This window comes from Sinocyclocheilus rhinocerous, unplaced genomic scaffold (genome assembly GCF_001515625.1).
Source record: "Sinocyclocheilus rhinocerous isolate Xijiao unplaced genomic scaffold, SAMN03320098_v1.1 scaffold469, whole genome shotgun sequence".
Classification (NCBI taxonomy): Eukaryota; Metazoa; Chordata; class Actinopteri; order Cypriniformes; family Cyprinidae; genus Sinocyclocheilus; species Sinocyclocheilus rhinocerous.
In genome coordinates, this window is record NW_015636034.1 from 1,585,201 (window position 1) to 1,609,499 (window position 24,299).

Here is a 24,299-nt window from a genome sequence, read left to right on the forward strand (position 1 = left end):
AGTAGAAAACAAAGATTTTTAACTCAAACCGTTGCAGTCTGTCAGTCACATAATGGAAGTGAATGGGAATCACGGCTTTGAGAGTCAAAAAAACATACACAAACAAAAACATCAAATTTTCATTTTTGGGTGAACTATCCCTTTAATGTCGAGCCGTGGAGGCCCCGGCCCAATTTAAACCCTGCTTATTAGCATGCCTATTATTAACATATTGGCTGTTTATTAGTACTTATAAAGCACGTATTCTGCATGACCATATTCTATATCCCTAACCCTACCCAAATCCTAAACTTAACAACTACTTACTATTAATAAGCATCAAATTAGGAGTTTATTGAGATGTGATTATCTATACGTTATCAAATTAAATCATTTACACGGAAAAATACAACTTTTAAATATTTTTGAATATACAAACAAGAAATTATGATGGAAATGATACTTTTCAACTAAATTAAAATGCCAGTAGGTGCCAGCTATTAATAAGCATCAAATTAGGAGTTTATTGAGGCAAAAGTCATAGTTAATGGTTTGTTAATAGCGAGAATTGGACCTTAAAATAAAGTGTGACCAAATATGAATAGCCTAATACATTCTCAAACCTGCCCACCATAATAAAGTAAACAAAATCAACCACTGTATTTCAGATGTTTTTTGTCCATATGCATTATTTACTAATGTAAAGTGGTGTAAATGGCAGATTGTTTTATTGATTGATTGATTGGTTGTTTTTTATTCTTTATATCACATTTTAAACTATTTACAATGAACTCAAGATCCAGTCAGAATCGTAAAGTTTTATTATTTTCATTAGCAATTATTGTTGATTTTATTGATTAGATATTGAAGCCCAAGTTTAGATCGGTTTGTAATCTTTAGATGTTCAGACCACAAGTTTGAGTCAGATACACCAAAAAAATCAGATTTTTGCTGCCTGCCTGTACAAAGCCTGTGTAAACCAGTGGTACATAGAACAAATTTTGGGACAATTCAAGGCTACACTGCTGAAAAAAAAAAAACAGCTGGGCTTAGCTGGTTTAAGCTGGTCTAGCTGGTTTTCAAGTGACCAAAACCCCTCTAAAACCACCAATCCAGACCAGCTGGGAGAAACGCAGTGGGGATTGATATCAGAGTGCCCTTGTGTTTCAGCGCACAGGCTGTCTCAGATCAGTATTCAGCATGGCTACACCTTACCATCTGATTCAGCACTGCTTCTCTCCTGAAGGTTGATTGAAAGATCTCTCTCTTCTCTCCCCTCTCCACATCCATCTTTACCCCTCTGCTCTGTCTCTTTGGATATGCCTCATATTCCTGACAGTAGTTTAAAGCACACATCAGTAAATATGCACTTTGATGTGCTGCAATGGGACCGTGTGGGTGTGTGTGTGTGACAGTTGCTGTGCTCCCTGGAGCGCTTGCTCTCTCTCACTCTCTTCCTTTCACTCTGTCTTTATAAGATTTTCTGTTGTGTATTGAGCTGAGCATTCAAACATGGACGGACAGATACACAACAAACACACACACACACAGATTAAATGACTTGTGGTTCCGGCAGAGAGGGGTGGCAGTCAGACGGTGGGGATTTCTAATTGAGTGGTTTGCCGTGAAGAAGCTTGTTTTACTCTTATCACTCTCTTTCTCGGTCTCTCACACGCATACTGATTCAGATTACCGTCTTCATCGTTATTAACATCAGAGACCAAGAGACAATCCCATGGGGACATTTTTGAGATGTTCAAAACTTCAAAATGTTTAATGTGGGAACTTTATGCAGTGAAAATGTAGTTTTAAAAGCATGTTTTCTGCACTTTTATTTTCACTAAATGAACATAAGAAAAAATTATGTTTAAAACCATATTTACAATTTTTAGATGGATGGGTGGGTGGACAATTAGATAGATACTTAAACGTATTTTATTTCAGTTAGTTGCTAAGGAAGCATTTCTAATTTTCATTTAAGCTTTTGGAAGTTTTCATTATTTTACTTTACCGTTTATTGTCCCCCTTGAGGGGCAATTTGTTTTACAGCGGTGGAGAACAGGCACATATAAAACAAACAAATACAAAACACCATAATACATTAAATATTAATAAATATAAAAAATTTACAATAACCTAAAAATGTACCTTTTCCTATTTGAATTGAGCTGGGAAATAGCACATGGAACAAATTTTTTTTTTTCATCCAATACTTAGATTTTATTTCTGCATTATTTCAATTAATATATATATTAATTTTAAGTTTTAGTGAACAGTAACAACACTGAGGTGAGTTTAGAGAATATTATTGTCATTTCAGGAGCTGTGGTGCTCACATGGATGATGCAGATATAAGTTTGGTCTGCCATGTGTCCCCTAAAATTTCCATTCACTGAAAAGAAGAAAAATAAAAAAAATGACTGGCTTCTGTTTCCTATGTTTCTTAAAGGTCCCATGGCATGAAAATTTCACTTTATGAGGTTTTTTAACATTAATATAAGTTCCCCTAGCCTGCCTATGGTCCCAACACTAGTATTTATATATTTATTTATTTTTCCTCCCATACTGTTGACAGACATTCGAAGACATATCTCAAAATAAAAAGAGCTCTTGAGCACAGGTCTTGAAATTTTAATATTGACACTTATCAGATGTTCCATACCTGCATATAACCTTTTCATTTTTTCCCTTCTTTATTGGAAGATTTGTGCCAATTTATGTGTTTGTATCCTTATTTTCCTGAGATGTAAGCAAAGAGTGGCATCAATTATGCTTAACAGGTGTTTGATCTGTTCTCTGTGCACTCTCTCTCAGACTCTGACAGTTAAAAGGCTCTGCAGATATTCAGTTCCTCTTGTTTGACTTCCTCTTAGATGGTCCTTTTATGTGTTTATGTGCTCACAAGCTTGTTTCAATCTGGTTTTCTCTCTTTTACATTCAGCCTGCATCTCTTTCAAGCTAGGCCGTTTCAACCGTCACCCTTATATTGATCTCAGCTTTAACGGCACACAGAGCCGTATGCATGTTTGTGTGTGAATGTAACACTTGGATAATTGTCCTCTTCTCTTTCTCAGCAACTCCTGCGAGAAATGCAGCAGATGGCCAGCCGACCATTCGCCACCATCAACGTCGCCTTGGAGACGGATGAGGAGCCGCCAGACCTGATTGGTGGAAATGTGAAGGTTAGCGTGACCTTTCATGTGGTGACATCAGAGTGGCTTTAAGAGGGAGTGCAGTTACTGCATATGCTAATGTGGGAACGAACTGAGAGCTGAGTCACTGGCTCTGTTCCAAAACCTAGTGAGCTGCGTCGCTGTCTGCTGTCTACATAAGCAACTGCCTTCTAAAACAGCAACCGAATAAAAAGTCATTCGAAACTACACACAGGCAGCAACTCTTTTATGACTGGTCACTCATGCTGTCTTAATGTGACGCACACAAGAAACTTGATTCTTTTGATTAGTTTCTCGTTAGCATATGTTGTTAATCTAAGGATTCAATGCCAAAATAAACACAAAAATACAGATTTCCCACTTTGTTTTCCGATTCAAAATGGTTGATTCCAAAAGATTCACGCTAACATGTTGCCAAACTAATGATTCGGTGCTCAAATAAACAAAAATAAATACAATAGCACGCAAATATTCACAGCAATAGTCAGTTCCCTTTCATGGGAACTTCGAACTGCGTCCTCTAGGGGTCGCTATGGGGAACGCCTCGTCGTGACCCGTGTCTGAAGCATACATTGAAAAAAACACCAACTCGTTGGCCGGCGACAGCCATGACGTCACTACCGGTGCGACTATAGTATAAATAGGCGCCGGGAGCACACATCATTCTCTTAAGTGTGCACGCTATGCTTTGCCCACTTTCTAAAATCCACATAAGTGGTAAGTGTGCATGTTATGCTTTGCCCACTCTTCTAAAATCCTGTATGGTAAGGGTTACGCGTTATTGATCTCGTTCCGTTTCTCTGAGTTGGTTTAGACCCCGGGACCTTGGGCTCCACTCAAATAGTGTGTCTCTGTTGACACACTCTGGAAGCATCGCTCCCCTCACCATTGAGGGTTACTATGAGCATGCTGCTTCCTATCGAGCGCCCGGGTCACGGGTCACGACGAGGCGTTCCCCATAGCGACCCCTAGAGGACCCAGTGTCTCGTTCCCTACTCAGGGAACCATGGTTACATAAGTAACCTGTGACGTTTTTCATTAAATGCACATCAGTTATCAGTTAGGATGTCCAGTTTGCTTTGCTTTAAAATTCTGTCTCTGCTAATGTTGTGAAATATACAGGGAAGTATTTCAGAAGGGCTTTTCACAATTGAAATAGTTAACCCCGAGTCATTCTAAATCTCAGGTAAACTGAATCCTGGTTTATTGTGCTTCTCATTTCACACCACAACCCTCTATGCACCCCTTGGCAATAGAACTGCCATTGGCTAGTGGATTTCTTGGTGTACTCACCAGACTTGACAGATATATATGAATATATGAAAGATTTGAAATCTTATTTTCTTTACAAAATGACAGCCCTTTATAAAGATACATTCATATGTATTGCCACCTGCATGTTATTCTCGCCCACTACTGAAGTAACCAGCCGGCAGTGCTTTCTGATTAGTCTTAAAGGTTGAATAATTTCGAACCAACTCAAAAAGAATATCATTTGCATGCAATTCAAAAGAATATCATTTGCATGTAGTTCGTCAATTCTTCATGGTATGTAAGACTCTATTTGTTCTCTTTTTGCATGTGTGAGAGAAACAGATCGCTCATTTAAGCGACAGTTAGTGGGGCACCTACACACTAGAGTTTTCAGTCTGTCAAATACCCTGCTCATCCATTGATTTCAATGGAAATAGTGCATTCGCTTTGCTGTAAAGTGACGATAGATGTTACTTAGTCAACTACCATTGGATAAATACAGCACACGACAGGTTTAGATGACATTGGTTGTGTTGTATGTTTGTTTTGCATACAATCCGCAATAGAAAGAGGTTTCTTTTTCATTATTTGATGGTACATAGTCCTTGTATTACATCACATTCAGTACAGATTTCAAACTTACATTCACAACTCGGGTAAAATATAATTTCTTTTTCCGATGAAGATTCAGCAATGGGGGAATACTATGCTGAAAAATGGTGCAGAATGCACTGATATTGGGAACTTTCTTGGTACATTATGAAAATATTTACGTTAAATATTAACAACAGGGCCCAAACTATGCAGTTGACCGAGTTAGTTTTCCATGCAGGCTACATTTTCATGCACCCACTGAAAATAGGAATTGAGTAAAAGATCAATAATGGTATTTTAAGAATTGATATCTAGATAGTTGAAATAAAGACTGCGATTAATTGGAAAATCTAGGTTTTACCCAACACTATAAATGAAATAATTCTATCGATTTTAAAGTGGTAAATAAAACATATTTCCCTCAAATCACAAAGCTCTCCAAAATGCATTCAAGGATTGTATCTTTGGAGGATACATGTGATACTACCTGACAACTTGGCCAAAATGAGGTACATTATAAGGGAGTATAGATTTTTTGGAATGTGCCTCAAGAATTGTCTTGTTAGGCAGCTTACTGGGTTTTAGAACAGAACTTCTGTGTTTTAAGTGTTTTTAGGTACTCAGCAACTTTAAAACCATCACACTTTCATTGTCTAGTTTTGACAGCTTTGTTTAATTCTGTTTACTTTAGTTTCAAGGCTTCTTGACCCCTCTATGAGGTTTGCAACTAATAACTGCATTACATAGTATTACAGCTATATTTGATTTCAGGAATTGTTGGTTTGTAATTGCTGTTTTGTTTTGTTTTTTTGTCCTAATACTGTAATGACAGCCCTAGAGTGAAGATCCAATTTAGATTTACCTCTTTCCTATGTTCTCACTCCTGCTCCATCAATGTCCTATGCTCACGATCAAGGTTTAAAAGTAATTACAATCCAGCCATCCTTGATAGCAAAATGCTATAAATGCAGTTATTTCTCTCAAATCTCATAGAAGGACCCAGAGGGTGTGAAACTAAAGTAAACACAACTAAACAAAGAGCGATGCACACAGGAGCTCAGTGGACATCAGAACATTCAGTGCTGTAGTTTGTGGCCTCTGACACACTAAGTATACATCTGCTTTCTCTCTCACTCACTCACCGTCACTCTCGTTTTCTTTAACTATAAGAGTTAATTAAACAGAACCTGTCTTCTGCTTGCTCAGTCTGGTTGCCTCAGATAATCGCCTGAGCCGAAACGTAACGAACGCATATATATAAATATATAAATGCATACATACAGCAATACGCCCCTCCATACTCATGCAGATGCTCTCAGAGTCTGTAATTGAATTTTACTAGGAGTTTCTTCTTTTTGTGTGCTGGAGGAGTAGGTGTGTATGGCGTGAAAGATAAATGCAGTTCCCCCCTGCTCTGAATTGACAGTGGGAAAGTGCGAGGAGGAGAGAGATAGAGAGAAGCGAGGGGGTGAACTGGCCTCGGTAGGATAAGAAGTGGCTTAAAGAGAAGAATATATGAAGAGAAGGAGGGATGAATATGCAAGTGTGCTATACAGTGGGGAGAATGTGTGAATGAGGGGTTGGAGAGCCGCAGTAAGCATGCAAACACTCAGTCATTGAACAGTCTTTTTGATGCATATGCGCTAATATCATGCATACACACAACACACGCTGGGGAAACTCGGCAGTTAGGTAAAAAGAACAAGTGTGTGTGTATAAAAGGGTTTATGTAAGGCTTGGGACTAAGGGCAAAATGAGAGTGTGAAATGGGTCAAAGCTGGAATATGATTTGTGCATGTGTTCAAAAACAGAAGGTCAAGTGCTTTCAGCCCTGCTCCACACATGCATTAAAAATACTTACAAAAAATTACAATGGTTTCTGTGCATGTACCGTGGTATTCTTTGAAGCACAGTGCCTTGGAATATAGCAGTCATTCCAGTACACTGGTACAATATATGTCATAGTAATACATTAAAGGGTAATGTTTTTTTTCCTTTAAAATGTTTTCTGGTGATGTTGTTTTGCCACTGTTAAAGGGATAGTTCACCCAAAAAATGTAATTAATTACTCACCCTCATGTCATTCCAAACCAGTAAGACCTTCGTTCATCTTCGGAACACAAATTAAGATATTTTTGATGAAATCTGAGAGCTTTCTGACCCTCAATAGACAACAAGGGTACATAATCAAAAATATCTTAATTTGAGTTCAGAAGATGAACGAAGGTCTTGCGTGTTTGGAACGACATGAGGGTGAGTAATTAATTAAAGAATTTTCATTTTTGGGTGAACTATCCCTTTAAGAGGTGAAGGGGCTAAAATTATAATACAGTATTATAATACCAGTGTCACAGGTGTGCACATATCAGCTGTTTTAGAGTGATTTTTAAAATTTGACTGAACGAGTCAAATTCAGAGTCAGAACTGTCCATGTGTTTTAATAATGTCATTTATATGTACAATGGGGTCCAAATGTCTGAGACCACAATGAAAATCTTTTTTTTCTGTCAAGTCTGGAATTCCTTTTTAAGATTTTAAAAGAATAAGAAATACATATATGGTACTGCTGCATTTCTTGGTCAAAAATCAAATAAGTACATAGATCTTGAGCACTTATTTGTACAGGCGTCAGATGTTCTTGCTTATAATGAAACTCAAGATGCTCTTTGGATCATTCTCAAATTATGCTTTTTTAAACAGAAATTAACACTTTTATTAAACAAGAATGCATTAAATTTATCAGAAGTAAAGATTTATATTGTTAAAGAGATTTCAAATAAATGCTAGTATATTGAACTTTCTATTCACCCAAGTAAGGTTTTCACAAAAATATTAAGCTGCACAACTTATTCTTAAGCAGCAAATCAGCATATTAAAATGATTTCTGAAGGATCATGTGACACTGAAGACTGGAGTAATGATGCTGAAAATTCAGCTTGGCATCTCAGCAATAAATTACATTTTAAAATATATTAAAGTAGAAAACATTTATTTGAAATTTTAATTTTTCACAATATTACTGTATTTATGATCAAATAAATGCAGACTTAGTGAGCAAAAGAGACTCAAAAATATAAAAATCTTGCCAAGACCAAACTTTTGAATGGTAGTATACATTTTTTATTTAAAATTCACTCATTTTGTTATATAATATAATATAATATAATGTAAAAATAACTTTTTTATTAAATGAAAAAAATTTAAGCATTCTTTTTTTTTATTTTTTTTAACCGTTTGTCTTTTTTCCCTCAGTCTGTGCCTAAGCCCATAGCTTTGGAGCCCTGTTTTGGGAATAAGGCAGCAGTGCTCTCCATCTTTGTTAGATTACCCAGAGGCCCCGGAGGTATTCCTCCTCCAGGACAGTCAGGTGGGTCGGCGAGCCAATGCATTTGGCCCCCACACTGAGTGCTGAACATTTTTACACTCTCTGCCGCCAAGGCCATTATACTGACGCTCAGAAACACCTCTTTGTCTTCCTCTCTTCTCAGGTCTGGCAGTAGCGAGTGCATTAGTGGACGTCTCTCAGCAGATGTGTCTGGGATATAAGGAGAAGTCGGGAGGGTTGCGTAGCCGCAAGCAGCAGCCATTAGCACAGCCCGCCACCTGCATCTGACATTTACCCCTCAACCTCTGACCTCGGACCCCTGCCAGGACGCTTATGGCTGGGTTGCGTGGTTTAGCCAAGCCAAGCGGACTCTGATTGGAGAAACTGAATTTCTCCTGGCCCAAGCTGAGAGAACACTACAGGAAATGAACTCTTATGTGACCCTGACTGATAGGACTTATCCTGGGCCACTTTATGATATTTAACTTATTTCAGTTATTTTATTCCATTTTTACAATCAGGAGGAAGAATCCTTGCACTGCTGCATCTCTGATGAAGGCAACACACACAGACAAAATTTTCTTCTGGAGACTTCTTTGGCTGCATGGCTATAACACAAACACAAACACACACCTGCATATAGTACAGAATGTCTTTTAGAGGCATATAGTACGTCTATGTCTGTTTAATCATGGCAGTAGTCGTCAAAAATTGCTTTTATTTCTTAATTATTAATCACGTCTCTGATTTGATGTGCAGGAATAAGACACAGCTAACTGGTATGTTTACAAGCGTTTTACTTTATAGGTCATTTGTGATGTCTCTCCCAAGCATTTCATGTTTGTCCCAATAAGAGGATCTACATTTTAGCTTTTTCACATCCTTCCATTCTCTTTTGAATTACCTCCTTTCACATGTTCATGTAGAGATCTGAGACGTCAGTGTTTATGTTTGCCATAATGATAGTGCTGCTTCTGCTTTTATCATTTACTTCCTCTCACTTCTCTTTTATCTGAAATCTCAACCCATTTCTCAGGCACATTTCAAGGAAGGCAGAAATAAAAGGCGACTGCAGGCAGGCAGCAGGGTGGAATTAGAGCGAACAAGGACCTTGTTTGGGTTTCTCGAAATGTCAGATGTCATTTTGGGCTGGCGAAGTATTATCTGCATACACAAATGCACAAACCTGGACCTGCGTCGGATACCGGGGATATTCTCCAGGATATGGAGTGGATTGCCTAGTGCAAAGGAAAGGTCAGAGATAGAGTGAGCAAATGTGACATTATGAAATCTAAACCGGTGAAAGTGCGTGTAGCGGCGCAGTCATTACATCTTTCATTATCCTGGTGCGCGGCTGTATCGAGACGGCACAGATGACCTGCTTGCCAGTTCTTGGTGTGTTTAGAGTGCCATGAATAAAGGGACACAAGTTGCTAGACCAGAACCAAGCATCTAGTATTGAGAGCCCAAACAGGATGTTACTAATCTGTCCGTGATCTCAATGGAAAATTCATGTCCTGAGACACCCATCAGGTGCGAATGTAAGCCAGAATGTCGTAGAGAGACCATTTATGTTTTTTTTCTCGCGATCTGTTAGGGTCCAAAAGGGAAAGCGCACTCACACGCACACACAAAGTGGTCTAATGAAAGGAGCTGGTCTCTCTTCCTTCAGATGGAAGCTAATTCTCACATTGCTTTTCTCTGTAAGCCTCAAACAGTACTCCTCACACACCGACCGCACCTGATACTGTAGATACGGAATCTGTAGTTTGTTAATATGTATAATGTAGCAGCAAGTGCACTCAAGTTTTTGTACATAGTGATGGACAGTAATGTGAATGCCGTCTATGTTAAGCGACTTACTGCACTTGGCAGGTGGAGTGTCCCAGGCTTTTGAAATGTGACTGCATTGCAGCTTCTTTTGTATGTAAGATGGCGAATGTCATGAACAAACTTTAAACTAGCTGCCTACTTTAGAAAAAAAATAAGACCTGGAAATTTAAACTGACCTTGTAATTATATGCGTACATAAAGAATGACATAGAACATTTTGTCTATAATTAAACGGTAAAATGAAGATGAGTGCCTGTAAATCTGTTGTTCTGATGTTGAGTGAAATTGCAGTGTTCTTGGTTAGCTTATCACCCATCATTTATTTAATGAGATAACGAGCTGCCTATGGCGTTTTTTTAACTATTGAGTAATTTATGTAGCTCAAGGGGAAACGGCACGGTACAGTACGGCATCTAATGTACATTGTTTTATCTTCATTGCATAGTGTGCTGTTGGAAGCATTTAAGCTTGTCTCTCACAACAGGACAGATGAAATGCATTTGTTATCTCCTTATTATCAGCAGGTGGATGTGGATAAACAATATCGTGACAACTTCTTCAGCTCGGCATGAGCGTTTATCCAGTGCCTCTTCAGAGATTTTCCAAATGGGATTATGAGGGAGCTTTCAAAGTCTCCCCGCTCAGATATATTACAGATACTTTACGGCTTCATAATTGAATGGAAATTCTCACCATTAGCTGTGTATTTGCATTTTATCAAGCACATTGGCAGGAATCCAGAAACAGAGAGGGTGGATATTCTTTTCACAAATGCCCTCCGTAAAATGGTTATTGGGGCCTGTGGAGTCTCAGAGGTCTTGACCTTCTCGACTGTATGCAGCGATTAAAATCATGCGTCATAATTTGGACAATTTTCTGTTGAATGAATATTTAATTGTAGTGAAAATGTTTCAAGTTTAATTATTATGAATGTGATGTTTAGCTGACCCACATTTTGCTGGCATCTGTTACTGCATGATTTTTCCATTTCTAAAACAAACAAACAAAAAAAAAGAACATTCCTTAAAGTTACAGGACCCAGGAAGTCATTGTTTGGACTCGTTAACCGCATGCCGTGAGTACATCATGTAAATCATATCATTCCATTTCCTCAGTTTTTACACAAATTGTAGTGTTGCCTGTATTCGTCAAATTCAGCCATTTAACTCTTTAAGCAAAGGTATTTTAAGGGAGAATGATCAAACATATTTTTCTTTATTTTGTGGAAAGTATGTTATGTAAATGATAGCTTAATTTACATTTTTAATTGTTTAGGCTACATATTTTACGTCTGTCTTAGAAAAATTGCTTAAAAAAAACATAAAATTAAAACCTTGACAGTCAGCATTTTCTGAAGCTTAAAAGGATAGTTCACGCAAAAATGAAAATCTGACATTAATTACTCACCCTCATGTTGTTCCAAACCCATTAAGACCTTCGTTCATCTTCGAAACACAAATTACGATATTTTTAATGAAATCTGAGAGCTCTCTGACCCTCCCATAGACAGCAAGGGAACTAACCATTTCAAGGCCCAGAAAGGTAGTAGGACATTGTTAAAATAGTCCATGTGACATCAGTGGTTAAACCCTAATGTTATGCAGCTACGAGAATACTTTTTGTGTGCCAAAAATAAAAAATCAGTTTTATTCAACAATTTCTTCTCTTCCGCATCAGTCTTTGCTGCCATTCACGAGAGTATACTACAATGCATGCGTGCGGTGTTGCAGATGCAGGAGCCAGCATTCTGGCATTCTTGTAGCTTCATAAAATTACGGTTGAATCACTGATGTCACATTGACTATTTTAATGATGTCCTTACTACCTTTCTGGACCATAAAACATTTCAGCTGTGTTGCTATATGCAGGGTCAGAAAGCTCTTCAATATTTTAATTTGTGTTCTGAAAATGGACGTGAGGGTGAGTAATTAATGACAGAATAAAAATTTTTGGGTGAACTATCCCGTTAAAAGAGATTTTTCAACCCCCCAACAAGAGATTCTTTCTTCTGTTGAGCACAAACGATGTTTTGAAGAAAATGGGTAACCAAGCAGCTGCTGGTCCTCATTGTCTTTGATTATATATTTTTCCCAACTCTGAAAGTAAGTGGCTACCAGCAACTGTTTAGTTACCAACATTCTTCAACATATCCTCTTTTGTGCTCAACAGAAAAAAGAAATTCAGAAATATAATGATAGTATAAAAAGAAAAATTTCAGCTTAAGTGTGACTTGGTGTCCGCGTGCCCATGTTGTCCTCCTCCCGAGTCCAGATATCCTTCATATTTGTCTTGCGGCAGTAGCACAACACTGTTAAATGTGGGCGTTTTATTTTGTTGGGGGTTGTTAGTCTGAAGGGCAGTGTAGATGTGTGTGCTGACCCAGACGATGCTCATAGGTGACAATGCAACGACTGTGCTCCAAATAAATGAGGGTTACTTCACTCCCTCAGTTATTCATTACCCCCTCAGCTTGAGCAGATCGGCAGGCCCGCACACAGTCTACACCCACAGAACTTGAAGAATTACAACATCAGTCATTCATGAAGCCCCTCTAATACTTAATGCCACTGTTGGCTAATTTGGTAACATTCGGTAATGATTTCAGCTATTTTTAAGAATTAAATCACAGTATTTATTCCAAATCAAACATGTATGGCTTTCTTCTGTAGAGCAAACAAAAATACATATAAATATTAAAGAATCTTCTCATCGCTATTTTCCATATACCTATTTTCAATTATCATCTTAGCATATTTTCACCATATTAAAATCGATTGCTCAGGTTTTTCCCCAAAAATCAATGCATAACAAACATATGCTTTTGCTTTATGTACATATTTGGACACACAAGCATTATTCTGTACATCCGTATCTGGCAGGTTTATTTTTCAGGAAATGACAAGTAAAATCCACAATTTCCACCCATTTGACAGAAATGCTTTGCCCCGTTTTATGATGCAGGTCGCTGATTGGTCAATAGTCTCTGAAGTTTCTTAGAGGTCAACGCATTTATTTTTCACTCACCTTGTTTGTCATCACAGGACACTTGAGAATAAAAAAAGCAACACAACTGCAGATGCCAAGTGCTCATAGGATGGGGACGCAGAAAACTGGCGTCAGTCACTGGAGAGAATCAACAGACCCTCGTTGTGCTCATTTTGATTGGCGGAGACGAACAGTGAGTAAGGAGATGGGATTAAGCTGCTTGACTTCACATGAACAGGAAGTGTTTTTTCTTTAACAGGGTGTTTTGTGCTTCTTTTTCCATTTGCAATAAGCAGTTTGATGCAGTATTTCAGACACCCATATTCACAGGTGAAGTATACAAGAACTGCTCGGTGATCATGGCATTCATCAAGATACTTAAGCTCTTCTGCTCTTCATATCGGTGCCATTTTCTTAGCAAACCGTGCACTCCAAGACTGCTGGGAGAAACAGCCTACATCTAAACAATACAGCCACATTACAAAAATAAAGACCGTTTCTGTAACCCACTGAAAGAGCTCTCATCGCAGACACTTTTAGTGCATTACATCAGTTTCCTTTCTCTTACCGCTTGTTCTTGTGCTTCTTCAAGCAAACATTGCAAAACACACTTCTATCCGGGTGAATATACAGCACACGTACCAACACTGTCCATTTGAGAGAGCTGGGGGAAAATAGATATTAAAATATGGATGATGAACAGGTAGAATTTTTTTATTTTTTTTAGTGTTAAATTTGTAGCATAGGCATGACTCAGCCACCCGTCGACTACCTTTCAGTCGCTCGCTTTGAAGAGAGGGGGTTTTATCTTACATGGTCACCATCTTCAGTTCAAATTAAGAGAGAGAGACACACACAATTATTTAAACTCTTGAAATCAGTCATTGTGAACACCCAGACAATGAATCACTATGTTGCATTGAGGAATGGAGCAGGGTTTGATATATTTAGAGAGTTTGGCGGTTTTTGCGTCCTCCCCGAATGAGTTTTTGTGATGCGGAAGTCGAAACTCATGAATACACGCACGCTGTCTCAGTTCTGTGGTGCTTTGATTAGTTGCTTGATTTTAAAGTTAGAGAGCCAGCAGCAGGATGGGGAGGAGCCACATTACCATGGCCAGGTGGGCCGCTGCAGGACTGGCATCATAGAGATCAGGGGACGGGAGCGTGGAGTCGCCCCACAGTCTGTCTCTCTCGTTCATCTGCAGAACAAAAAGAGCAAGTGAGATCTGTTTTATCATCTCATCATTTCTTTCTTGGTTCTGTCTTTTATTGGTATCACATCACAGACAGATACAGTACTAAATGGATTCATCTCTAATGGACCAGTGGTGTGTATAGTAATAAAACATATGAACAGACTTCTCAACTTTTAAAAGGAAGATAAAGATGCTTCCCATGTCTTTTGCTAAAAGTCTCACAACATTTATTTGATTAAAAAACATAAGTAATGTGAAATATCATTACAATTTAAAATAACCGATAACTATTTTAATATCTTTTAAATGTAATTTATTCCTGTGAAGGCAAAGCTGAATTTTCAGCCGCCATTAATCCAGACGTCAGTGTCACGTAATCCTTAAGAAATCACTCTAATATGCAGATTTATATTCCACATATTTTGTGGAAAATATTTTTTCAGATTTTTTTCAGGATTCTTTGATGAATAGAAAGTTCAAAAGAATATCATTTATATGAAACAGAAATCTGTTTAAAAAATTATACATTTCTTTTAGAAAATAATCTTAGTGATCGCAGTAGTGTTAGGTTATGTGATGTTTCATCCTCAAAAGCCGTGAAAAAAATATGAGAAAGAAAAGAATGTGTGCCTGATTATAAATACAGGCTTTGTTGAGTGAATGATTGGTTTCTGAGAGCATGAAACTTTCAAAATTCAATTTTAAATAATAAACAATTTTGGCATCGTGTTGTAATCACCACTTAAAGTCCAATGTAAAATCTGGATCCTGATTGAAACCTATTAAGATCCACTGCATTAGAAAATAACAAAACAACAAGACAGTATACAGCTGGTCTTAGCTGGTCTTCCAGTCTGGTCCAGACCATCTGACAAATCCCCTCTAAAATCACAAAACCAGACTATTGTGGTAAGCTTGGCCAGGCAGGGAAACAGACAACAGTAATCATGTAGGCTGGTTTACACTGTTTCTTTCAGCAGGGAGACTATAACACACATCTATGGCTTTGTTCTGACAGACATGAAAAGCATATCTGACTCCAATCCATTTAGCTGTTTGCACTCTGAACAGCAAAAAAAAAAAAAAAAAAAAACACATGAAATCGAATTTTTTTCAAATCGTATTCAAACCTCTTGCAACAGGTTCAAAATATTGTCAAAAGATGTGACTATATCATACATTTGTCACCCAGCGCTAAAAAACTCATGTGTCATTGTGGTATGTATTCTGTAAAAAATAAATAAATTAATAATCATCAGAATTGAAGAAATCCAATTTTTACAAACCCAAACCATATCCATATGTGATTTTAAATCCGATTAAAACAGTATACATTTTTCCAAATGCGTTACAGTCTGGACAGTCAGAATGGATTTTAAGTAATTTTTGCGACACAATATGTATGCAATGTCATACACAATGCAAATCTGTGTTCTCTCACAAGAAAGCTCTGACGTGAATGAATAGGCAACATGAATGATCGGTTTTGCCAAGTTTGAAATCTAGCAGGAACACAGCGAGTTAGATTTTCAAAAGGTCCTAGAATACATACTGGCACTCAGACGGACCAGGATAAAGGCCGGTACCTGTGTGGGCATCTGTGGACGCAGGATGTTCTGCTCGGTCTGCATGCCAGAACCAATGGTGGTAGTGGTGGTCTCGGTGCTGGTAACTAAGATCTGGTTGTAAGTGTTCGTGTTGGAGCCTGGAGCTTGGTTGGTCGCAGATTTCAGGTCTGTGTCGTTCCCGAAAGCCAGGATGGCGTTCTCTGTTTGAAAGGAGGGGAGAGAGTCAGATTCACAGCCCTGCAGATGAACACGTCTGGAAGGCAGTCATGCCTCAGTTGGCTTTCTGTTCCAGACGTGTCTCTCTTTCAAAATGGGTTTGGAATTCATCAACATGCTTTCTTACAATAACAACAACAAAACACACTCGGGGGAACCAGAGAGTACTGGCTTATATATAAATTTTGCAGCATAAATGTTGACAGAACAGCATTCAGGATCATAAACTCCATTATCTGATTCATGCTCTAAATATAGTTTGTTTATATAGTAGAATATCCCTATATTACCAATCGGCTAATCCTGCCCTCCAGAAATATATTAAAAAAAACACTTGTATTTCTTAACGGCTTGGCATTCGTCCTTATTTCTTTGCCCAAGTCTTCCATTTTCTTTCTTATCTTTTATTTTCGTTCAGTGTGTTTTCCCTTGGGAAAGATTGGATGCATAAAATGGAGTGTGTGCTTGAGTGTGCCTCTGTGCGTGTGGGTTTGAAAGAAGTTTGATTACTTCTTGTATCTTGATGTTTAAAGCAAATCTTACCTGTACTAAAACACCCGTGTGTATTCATTTTGAAATATTCTTTACGGTCACCCATGTACTGGCAAAATTACCTTTGATATTAAACCTAAATATGGATTTCCATTCACACTCCTCTTCAATTTCCCCCATTTTATTGGCTATATAGGGTGTATTTCAGACTTATAGTGCAGGCCATATGAATGATAATAATCTGAACTGATTAATTTCCATTTGTCTAGTAGGTCACTTGTCTGAAATTACCGTGGCACGAAAGTCGCCTCAATTAAGACACAACTGTGAGGACGGCACGGGATATAACTCCATATTTGAGTCTGATATTCCTTTCTGGTGCTGAGGAAAGGGTTGTGGGGAAAAAAAGGAAGATTAGATTTATGAATGGTGAACAGTGGCATGGTTGAGTGAATTTTCTTTCTTAATTGAAACACTAATTGCTTAATCTTTGTGATCTTACAGGGGTGATGAAGCTAGAGAGAGAAAGAGAGTGACTTCCACAGAATACTTTACTGTATGTATAATAGTGCCTCTTTAATATCATTAGTACAGTGTCCTTGTAAAGCATCCCACAACCTGCCATAAATATTTATAATGGATATTGCAGCTCTGGACCATGAGCATTTATTTTAGCATTACTTATGTACTGTTATAGTATTTCTTAATATTTTTAATTAGCTTTATTTTTATATTTTCAATTTAATTTTAGTTTGTTGTAATCTTAAGTGCTTTTGTCCTTTTTATTATATATCTTTTAATATTTCTATTTAGTCCCCCATGTTTGTCATTTTAGTACTTTAAAAGAGACATATTATGCCCCTTTTTACAATATGTAATATAAGTCTCTGGTGTCCCCAGAATGTGTTTGTGAAGTTTCAGCTCAAAATACTCCACAGATCATTTATTATAACATTTTGAAAATGCCTATTTTAAGTGGAAGCAGAAACACGCTGTTTCTTTAAATGCAAATGAGCTGCTGCTCCCAGCCCCCTTTTCCAGAATAGAGCTGCGACCTGCTAAAAACATCTGTTTTGGTTCTGATTATCATGTTTATCGTGCTGGTTAGGGGTGTGCCCGAAGCGTGAAACAAATAACGTGTTTTACGGAGCCACTAAAAGGTTAGACGCTTGCTAGCGGTAGCCTGTTGCTTTACAGTACATGAAAGTTCACTTACCACATACACAGAGTAAGGAGAAATGTCTGATAGGCTCTGTTGTCTCCTCTGAGGCTGGGACTCTAAATAGTGTTCTGTGCTCGTCAGTGCAGCCAATGACAGAACAGTTAGCATGTTTTGCTCAAATTTTGCCATGGCATTAGAGCTGGTACACCGTTGTCGCTTGCGAAATTAAAATGACGGCGCCATGGGTGTAAATTTACAGATTAAGGGGCGGTAATATTATAATGAGATCCCTTTGCCACGTCACCAAGGGAGCAAAATCAGACGCGCTCGTTTTCTCAGACGCTTGCAGAAAAAGGCTTACCAAAACAAAGTTACTGGGTTAATCTTTTTCACGTTTCCTTGGTTGGTAGATGCACTGGGGACCTGATTATAGCACTTAAAACCTGGAAAAGTCAGATTTTCATGATATGTCACCTTTAACTTAAAGCTGCAGACAGTAAATTTTGCCTCTTTGTCGCCATCTCTGTTTGAAACCTGCAATTGCAGTTATATGCAGAATTACATCTTTACGTGGGTTGTGCACCGGCATGGCTCCAGCACGGATGAATCTAACGTTTTGAGGAGTATGTGCACGAGTCTTGAAAAGTTAAGCCAGTGGTTCTCAAACCTTTCCATGAAGTACCCCCAGCACTGCACATTTTGTATGTCTCCCTATATCTGACACACCCACTTCAGGTCTTGAAGTCTCCACTAATGAGCTGATGAGTTAAATCAGGTGTGATAAATGAGGGAGACATACAAAATGTGGAGGGTTGGGGGTACTCCAGGACAGGTTTGAGAACCACTGAGTTAAGCCATAGCGTCTCGATCGCCCCCATAAGTCATAAACCCCGCCCTCTCCATGTAATCTAATGGGATGTGAGACAACTAAATCAAATTACACCTCAAATACATTTTTTCCAAAGATGGTTTCCATCATTTTAGGTAGTTCTTATCATGCTGATGTATGTACAAGTGTTCGTTTTTCTAACAAGTTTGCTTTTAACTATTTGATGCTATAAAAACGGGGTGTGGCGTCATGATTGTGAGCTTGCGATTGGGTCTGCGTGAGTTTAAGCGGGACTTTGATTCCGCGGCTCCACCTCACGATCACTACTGTGCAGACTATGACTCCAAATGACATAATTTTCCCAAGATGACAGCGGCCATACTGAGAATGTTTTGGCTTCACTCTTCTATAGTGGAAGGAAGTGGAGATACATCGTCCATCTTTTTTTACAGTCTGGTGGGCTGTCAGTCACCGCACCATGTGGATACTGTACTTTGGAATCACAGATTCTGTGTCTTGGAATATATGACCCAAATAAGAATTTTCACCAGAAAATGTAATCTGAACAAGTAAGTAACATGTCTTCCACTTTTGTTCTGACCAACTGAGGAAAAAAAAGCATTACAATACATCGCGCTACCAATGGTGATTTAATCTAAGGATTTCTTGGCTCATATCACATCAAACTGTGCAAATTGTTATTATTGTTATACTTAATTCTCAAATGTTAACAACTTCAGCATTGCTTGACTACCTGTATTTAGTGTGTATTATTAGCGTTATTAGCCTATTTCTTTATGTATACAGACATGACATAATGACGCTAAAGCCCAAAACACACTGCACGATTTTAGCAATCCTATAAGATCACTGCATGTCACACTGTGCGACATGGAACTTGGCTACGACGTGTGTAGACTGTACGATGATGACACCTATTGACTCGTACGATACGACACACGTTACTATAAAAGAATAAAACGTCATCAGCATGCGCTAGTGCTAAACAAAAAGAGCATGATGAATCACGCTTTAGCAGGTGTATTTTTATGTGTGCTGAAAAAAAGTGGAAGCGGCGAAAGAGGAAGGGATAAGAGCTTGAGGTAAGCAGTTTTATGTTTTAGCACCATCATGTCGCATTTTTATTGGTTGGTCAGTAAACGCGGATTGTACCAGCAATCACAGAAATAGCCACTATTGTTTCACGATGCCAATCTTTCGTTTGGGACAGCCGAAAATCGTGCAGTGTGTTTAGGGCTAAAGAGGAATGGCATCAAGCTCGTATTTCCCACGGAAACCTACTAGTACTACTCAAATTACAACACATTATTACAAGCTTACCGTTGTCAATCGGTCTAAGGTAAGGAGATAGTTTTGAACAATGGATAGTTATGTACTTGCTCAAAAATGGATTTTGGATCAGTTTTAACCAGAAAAAGGTTCGGACTGCTTATCGACACCAGCAGAAAATGTTTTTGCCTTTCTTGAGGTCCTAAAGCATGATCTAAAAAAAAAGCTGACTGTGCTGAAACCTTGATGTGAATTAGTTTTAATTAGTATGTTCTTGTTATTTCCTGCTTTTTTGTTGTCCATGTCTGGTAAATGTTGTCCTACAGGCCTTTAACCTGGAAACTTCTTGAACATCAATTGAAATAGATGAATTTACTTTCATTTTAGATGTCCAGCACATATCACTGCTCTATACTCACAAAAGACTGTATAACTACATCCTTCATGTATCTTGAAAGGCAGGGGCAGGTTTATAGAAAAGCGTTGAGTTTAAGTTTACTGTAAAGAATATAATTTCTGTCAGTTAGCCTTCACCTCAGCCCACCTAAAGCCCTCATTATCCGACATTCATATCATAACAGTCATAATACATCATAATCAGGGGAGTGTTAGCAGTGGAGTAATGTGGAGGAGTGTGAATGGTGTGAAGTTGATTAGTCTCTGAATGTTTAGCAAAACGCCATGAGTTGATGCTAATTGAAGCTGCCCACTCGTAGCATTGCTGAATTACTGCAGAGAAACAAACCAATATAATGGCTACATTCACACAGGAGCAGAATACAGCCATGTTCATACACCATTCATGAAAGCCACATTTTATATCCACAGTGAATTTATTAAAGTATACAATTCAATTATGAGAATAAGTTTGGTTGATATGTGATGTATAAACAGATCCACTAGTTGACAACTAGTGCTAGACGTCTAGCATAACAATGCTAGCACTCTTGGAATGGCATTTAAAGGACGGTCTGGAACTGTAAGATGTGACATAAAATCTTGACATTTATTATAGCTCCATTCCATTCTTGTCTAATTTTGTACATACAGGACAATCTGAGAGTCACATCTGTTAGTAAATGCAATGATCGATCTCAAACAATAAGTGTGTGGCCTATGTAGAGCCGCAGTGTCACTCTCTATCACAGCTAAAAGGATATGTGTGGATGTTATGATAAGAGACTCAGAAACAGGGAAGAGAAGACAATGATTACAAAGATATTTCATCAGTGATGCAGTATACTCTCACTTTCTCTGTCATGGATGAAAGGCAGGACGAAATAATGGACGTCTAATTAATCGAGGTGTGAATGGCAGCAGCTAACACTGGGGAGTTTGCGGTGAATGTTTAGAAGTGGTGATTTCTCTCTGATCCCTACAGGACTTTAGAGGCAACTGACCCTTTGATAAGCTCCGCCTCCCATCACTCGCTCAGACCCAAAGCTACTGGTAAATTTGCTATTCATTTTAATAGCAGTTGCTCAGCTGGCACAGGATGTCTTTGTCCATGGATGCTCAGTTTTGGACAGAATGTTTTTTGAGCCAGTTATCTGCCATTAATGTCATGTGACTAATTTCTCAGAAAAACAATTTCATGACCGCGTTGACTGGCTGATTTTTTCACAATCCCTTCACTGGTGACCATCCTGAGCTGTGGCTCAGGCTAAAAATATAGCAAAAAAACATAAGTGCACTTCACCATTAAAAGTACTATCTACCTTAATTTCAACATAAGGGCAAGTGCAGCCATTTGTAACTTAAAGGAGAATCATTTGGCTGCTGTAGCTTTTTGCGCTCATTTGACTCGCGCCTGATGCTGAGGTGAAGCTGAAGTGTGCGTCTGAAAATTCTCCCGTTTGATGTGGTCATAAAGAGATACGGCGGTTCCGCATCTTAAAAATGCATTTCTTGTCAAGAAAAAAGGGACAAAAACTGCAGTTTTGAGTGAGGTGGCCAAAGAGGTGGCCAAGCTTTTGTCAGTGGTGGCCACGGCCACCCCCTGGCTCCGCCCCTGATTATGCCCCTTTTTACAATATGTAATATAAGTCTCTGGTGTCCCCAGAATGTGTCTGTGAAGTTTCAGCTCAAAATACTCCACAGATCATTTATTATAACATTTTGAAAATGCCTGTTTTGAGTGGAAGCAGAAACACGCGGTTTTTCGGGCCTGTTTCTTTAAATGCACATGAGCTGCTGCTCCCCGCCCCCTTTTCCAGAATAGAGCTGCCATTACAGCTCGGAGACCTGCTAAAAAACTTCTGTTTTGGTTCTGATTATCATGTTTATCGCACTGAAATCATGCGTTTTAAACCATATGAGTTTAAACTTCTGATATACGTTTTTAAAAGTCAGATTTTCATGATATGTCACCTTTAAATGCGCAAGGCTTCCAGTGTCAGCAGTATTTTAGCTGTACTTAAACAGTCTGTTATTCTGTGGATATTGCAAACTGGTATTTGTTATTTTATTATTTACTATCCTAATCATAACGACACTGGTTTGTAATGCACTTTGCTTTTCTTCTGATTATTTACCTATAGTGACAATTGAAGTATCACACATTTACAGAAAATTGCTTGCACACTGCGAAATAAGGTGAATAATATAATGTAATTTCATTATTAAAGTAATATTAAAGATATATGTTGCTTGAAAATAATCCTGATATTATTAGAATATTCTATGTCTTTTAATTTATTTTTACTACAATTGATTAATTATTAGAACACATGGATCATTTTGAATGACTGTTAATGGAGAAAGATTTTTGTGTCCAGATGTTGTAGTTCTCATATGTGCTGAAATTAAGTGTAAAAAATATAATTTTTTTTAATCTGTCATTGTACTTTAAGAAAGGAAGTATTCCTTTGAGAAACTATTAAATTACACAGTAAACATGATTAAATACTGCAGGCTGCTTCAGAATTTAAGTAAACGCAAACATGAGCACAAAACTCTTCCGAATGTTTTTGCCACTACGGTACTATGAATGTTTTAGTTACTTTCGCTTGAATCAATACATGAATAAACATTATGTTATTAGCATTTCACACACACACACACACACACACACACACACACTTAGCAGTTACTGCTTACTCACCACCCAGAGACAGGAAATGAGCCGTCACTCTTCCTGCACATTTCTCATCAAAACACTCATCACTCATTCTGGACTGCATTGAGGACACTCTTACGAAACATAAACTTAACGTGTTTACTACATTAGCGAATCACTGAATCACTTCCGTCTAATTCCAGTTTTGCTGGCTGTTGGCCCAATGACTTCCGCGCTTTTTTTCACAGTCCGACTGAATGAAGAAATTCTTGTAATACTTGTCCAGTATTTCATGGCGGTCCCAGGGGTACGCTGATGGTTTGGTGGCTGGTGTAGCCAGCAAAAGTAGTTCAGAAACGACTGAGGTGAGGACCAGCCTCAGTGGACTCACTTTCAAAAAGCTCTTTCAGCTGTTTTCCTCAATCCTGTGCTACTTCTGTCCTGTTTGCTACTCTCCGGCTGTCTCCGCTCCATTAGTTTTACTGCAGGGAGCCAAATTACGCTCAATTACCAAGACACCAGAGGCTGCGCTTAGGCTTGAATCAGCACACATACACACCGACCCAGCACTCCGGACTGCCCCAAGACCCTCGGATAGAATAGGGAGGGATGGCTGAAACTGGACGTTGCAATTTTGTTAATGCCGGAAATACCCTTGAGGAGCAAGATCACACTGAAGCGCTTCTGGATCAGAGCTGGAGCTAATCTCCGAGATCTCAGCAGTCAGATGCAGAACCACCCCACCTGTGAAAAGGATGTGTTTACATGGAGTGTTTGTTATTAGTGGCTCAGAGATGCAGCACCCCATGAGCAGAGCACGCCTTTGAAGATATCCTGATCTCCTGATGACTGTTAATGCCTCATTACCGACACGCATTGAAACTTCATAACGTTACATCAAGAGAGTTTTCTCTCAGCGCTGCTGAATGCACAATAATAGTGCTGACTGCGAAGAACTGGGCTGCAAATACGTCTCTCTGCTGACTCTTGTGTTGCATCACCTGGGCCTATTTTCTATCAATTGGAGTATATGAGTGTACAATGAGTGTGAAATGTATGGAAAGTGCAATTATGGAATATAGAAAGTTGTTCCTCATGAGTAAAAAAACCTGAGTCAGGACCTGTCCCAATACTCACATTTGCAGTCTACTTACACAACATATTGTGGACGTGAAGACGCAAGTGTATGTAGAACTTCTGAAGACCCAATGAGACACACTTACAGTGATGCAAGTGAAGTTTTGCAAAGCTTTTAAAGGGATCATGACATAAGAAATCAAATTTGCCTTGATCTTTTGGCATATAAGAGGTCTTTGTACCATTAAAACATCCTGCAAATTTCA

The 24,299-nt window shown here is 38.5% G+C and overlaps 2 protein-coding genes across 2 annotated transcripts in view; one reads left to right on the top strand and one right to left on the bottom strand.

The window, feature by feature from the left end:
* The window catches only part of LOC107747594 (attractin-like), an 84,323-nt gene extending 73,290 nt beyond the window's left edge, over positions 1-11,033 (top strand). The window contains exons 15-17 of the mRNA XM_016562190.1: positions 3,054-3,161; positions 8,253-8,367; positions 8,489-11,033. Of these exons, the coding sequence (XP_016417676.1) occupies positions 3,054-3,161; positions 8,253-8,367; positions 8,489-8,613 (348 nt within the window). The 3' untranslated portion in view covers positions 8,614-11,033. The remainder of the gene's footprint in view (positions 1-3,053; positions 3,162-8,252; positions 8,368-8,488) is intronic.
* A 2,411-nt stretch (positions 11,034-13,444) lies between these two features.
* Positions 13,445-24,299, bottom strand: part of LOC107747595 (GDNF family receptor alpha-4-like) — a 66,667-nt gene continuing 55,812 nt past the window's right edge. Inside the window, exons 7-8 of the mRNA XM_016562191.1 lie at positions 15,928-16,109; positions 13,445-14,344 (exon numbers count right to left, since the gene is read on the bottom strand). Coding sequence (XP_016417677.1) covers positions 14,216-14,344; positions 15,928-16,109 — 311 coding nt within the window. The 3' untranslated portion in view covers positions 13,445-14,215. The remainder of the gene's footprint in view (positions 14,345-15,927; positions 16,110-24,299) is intronic.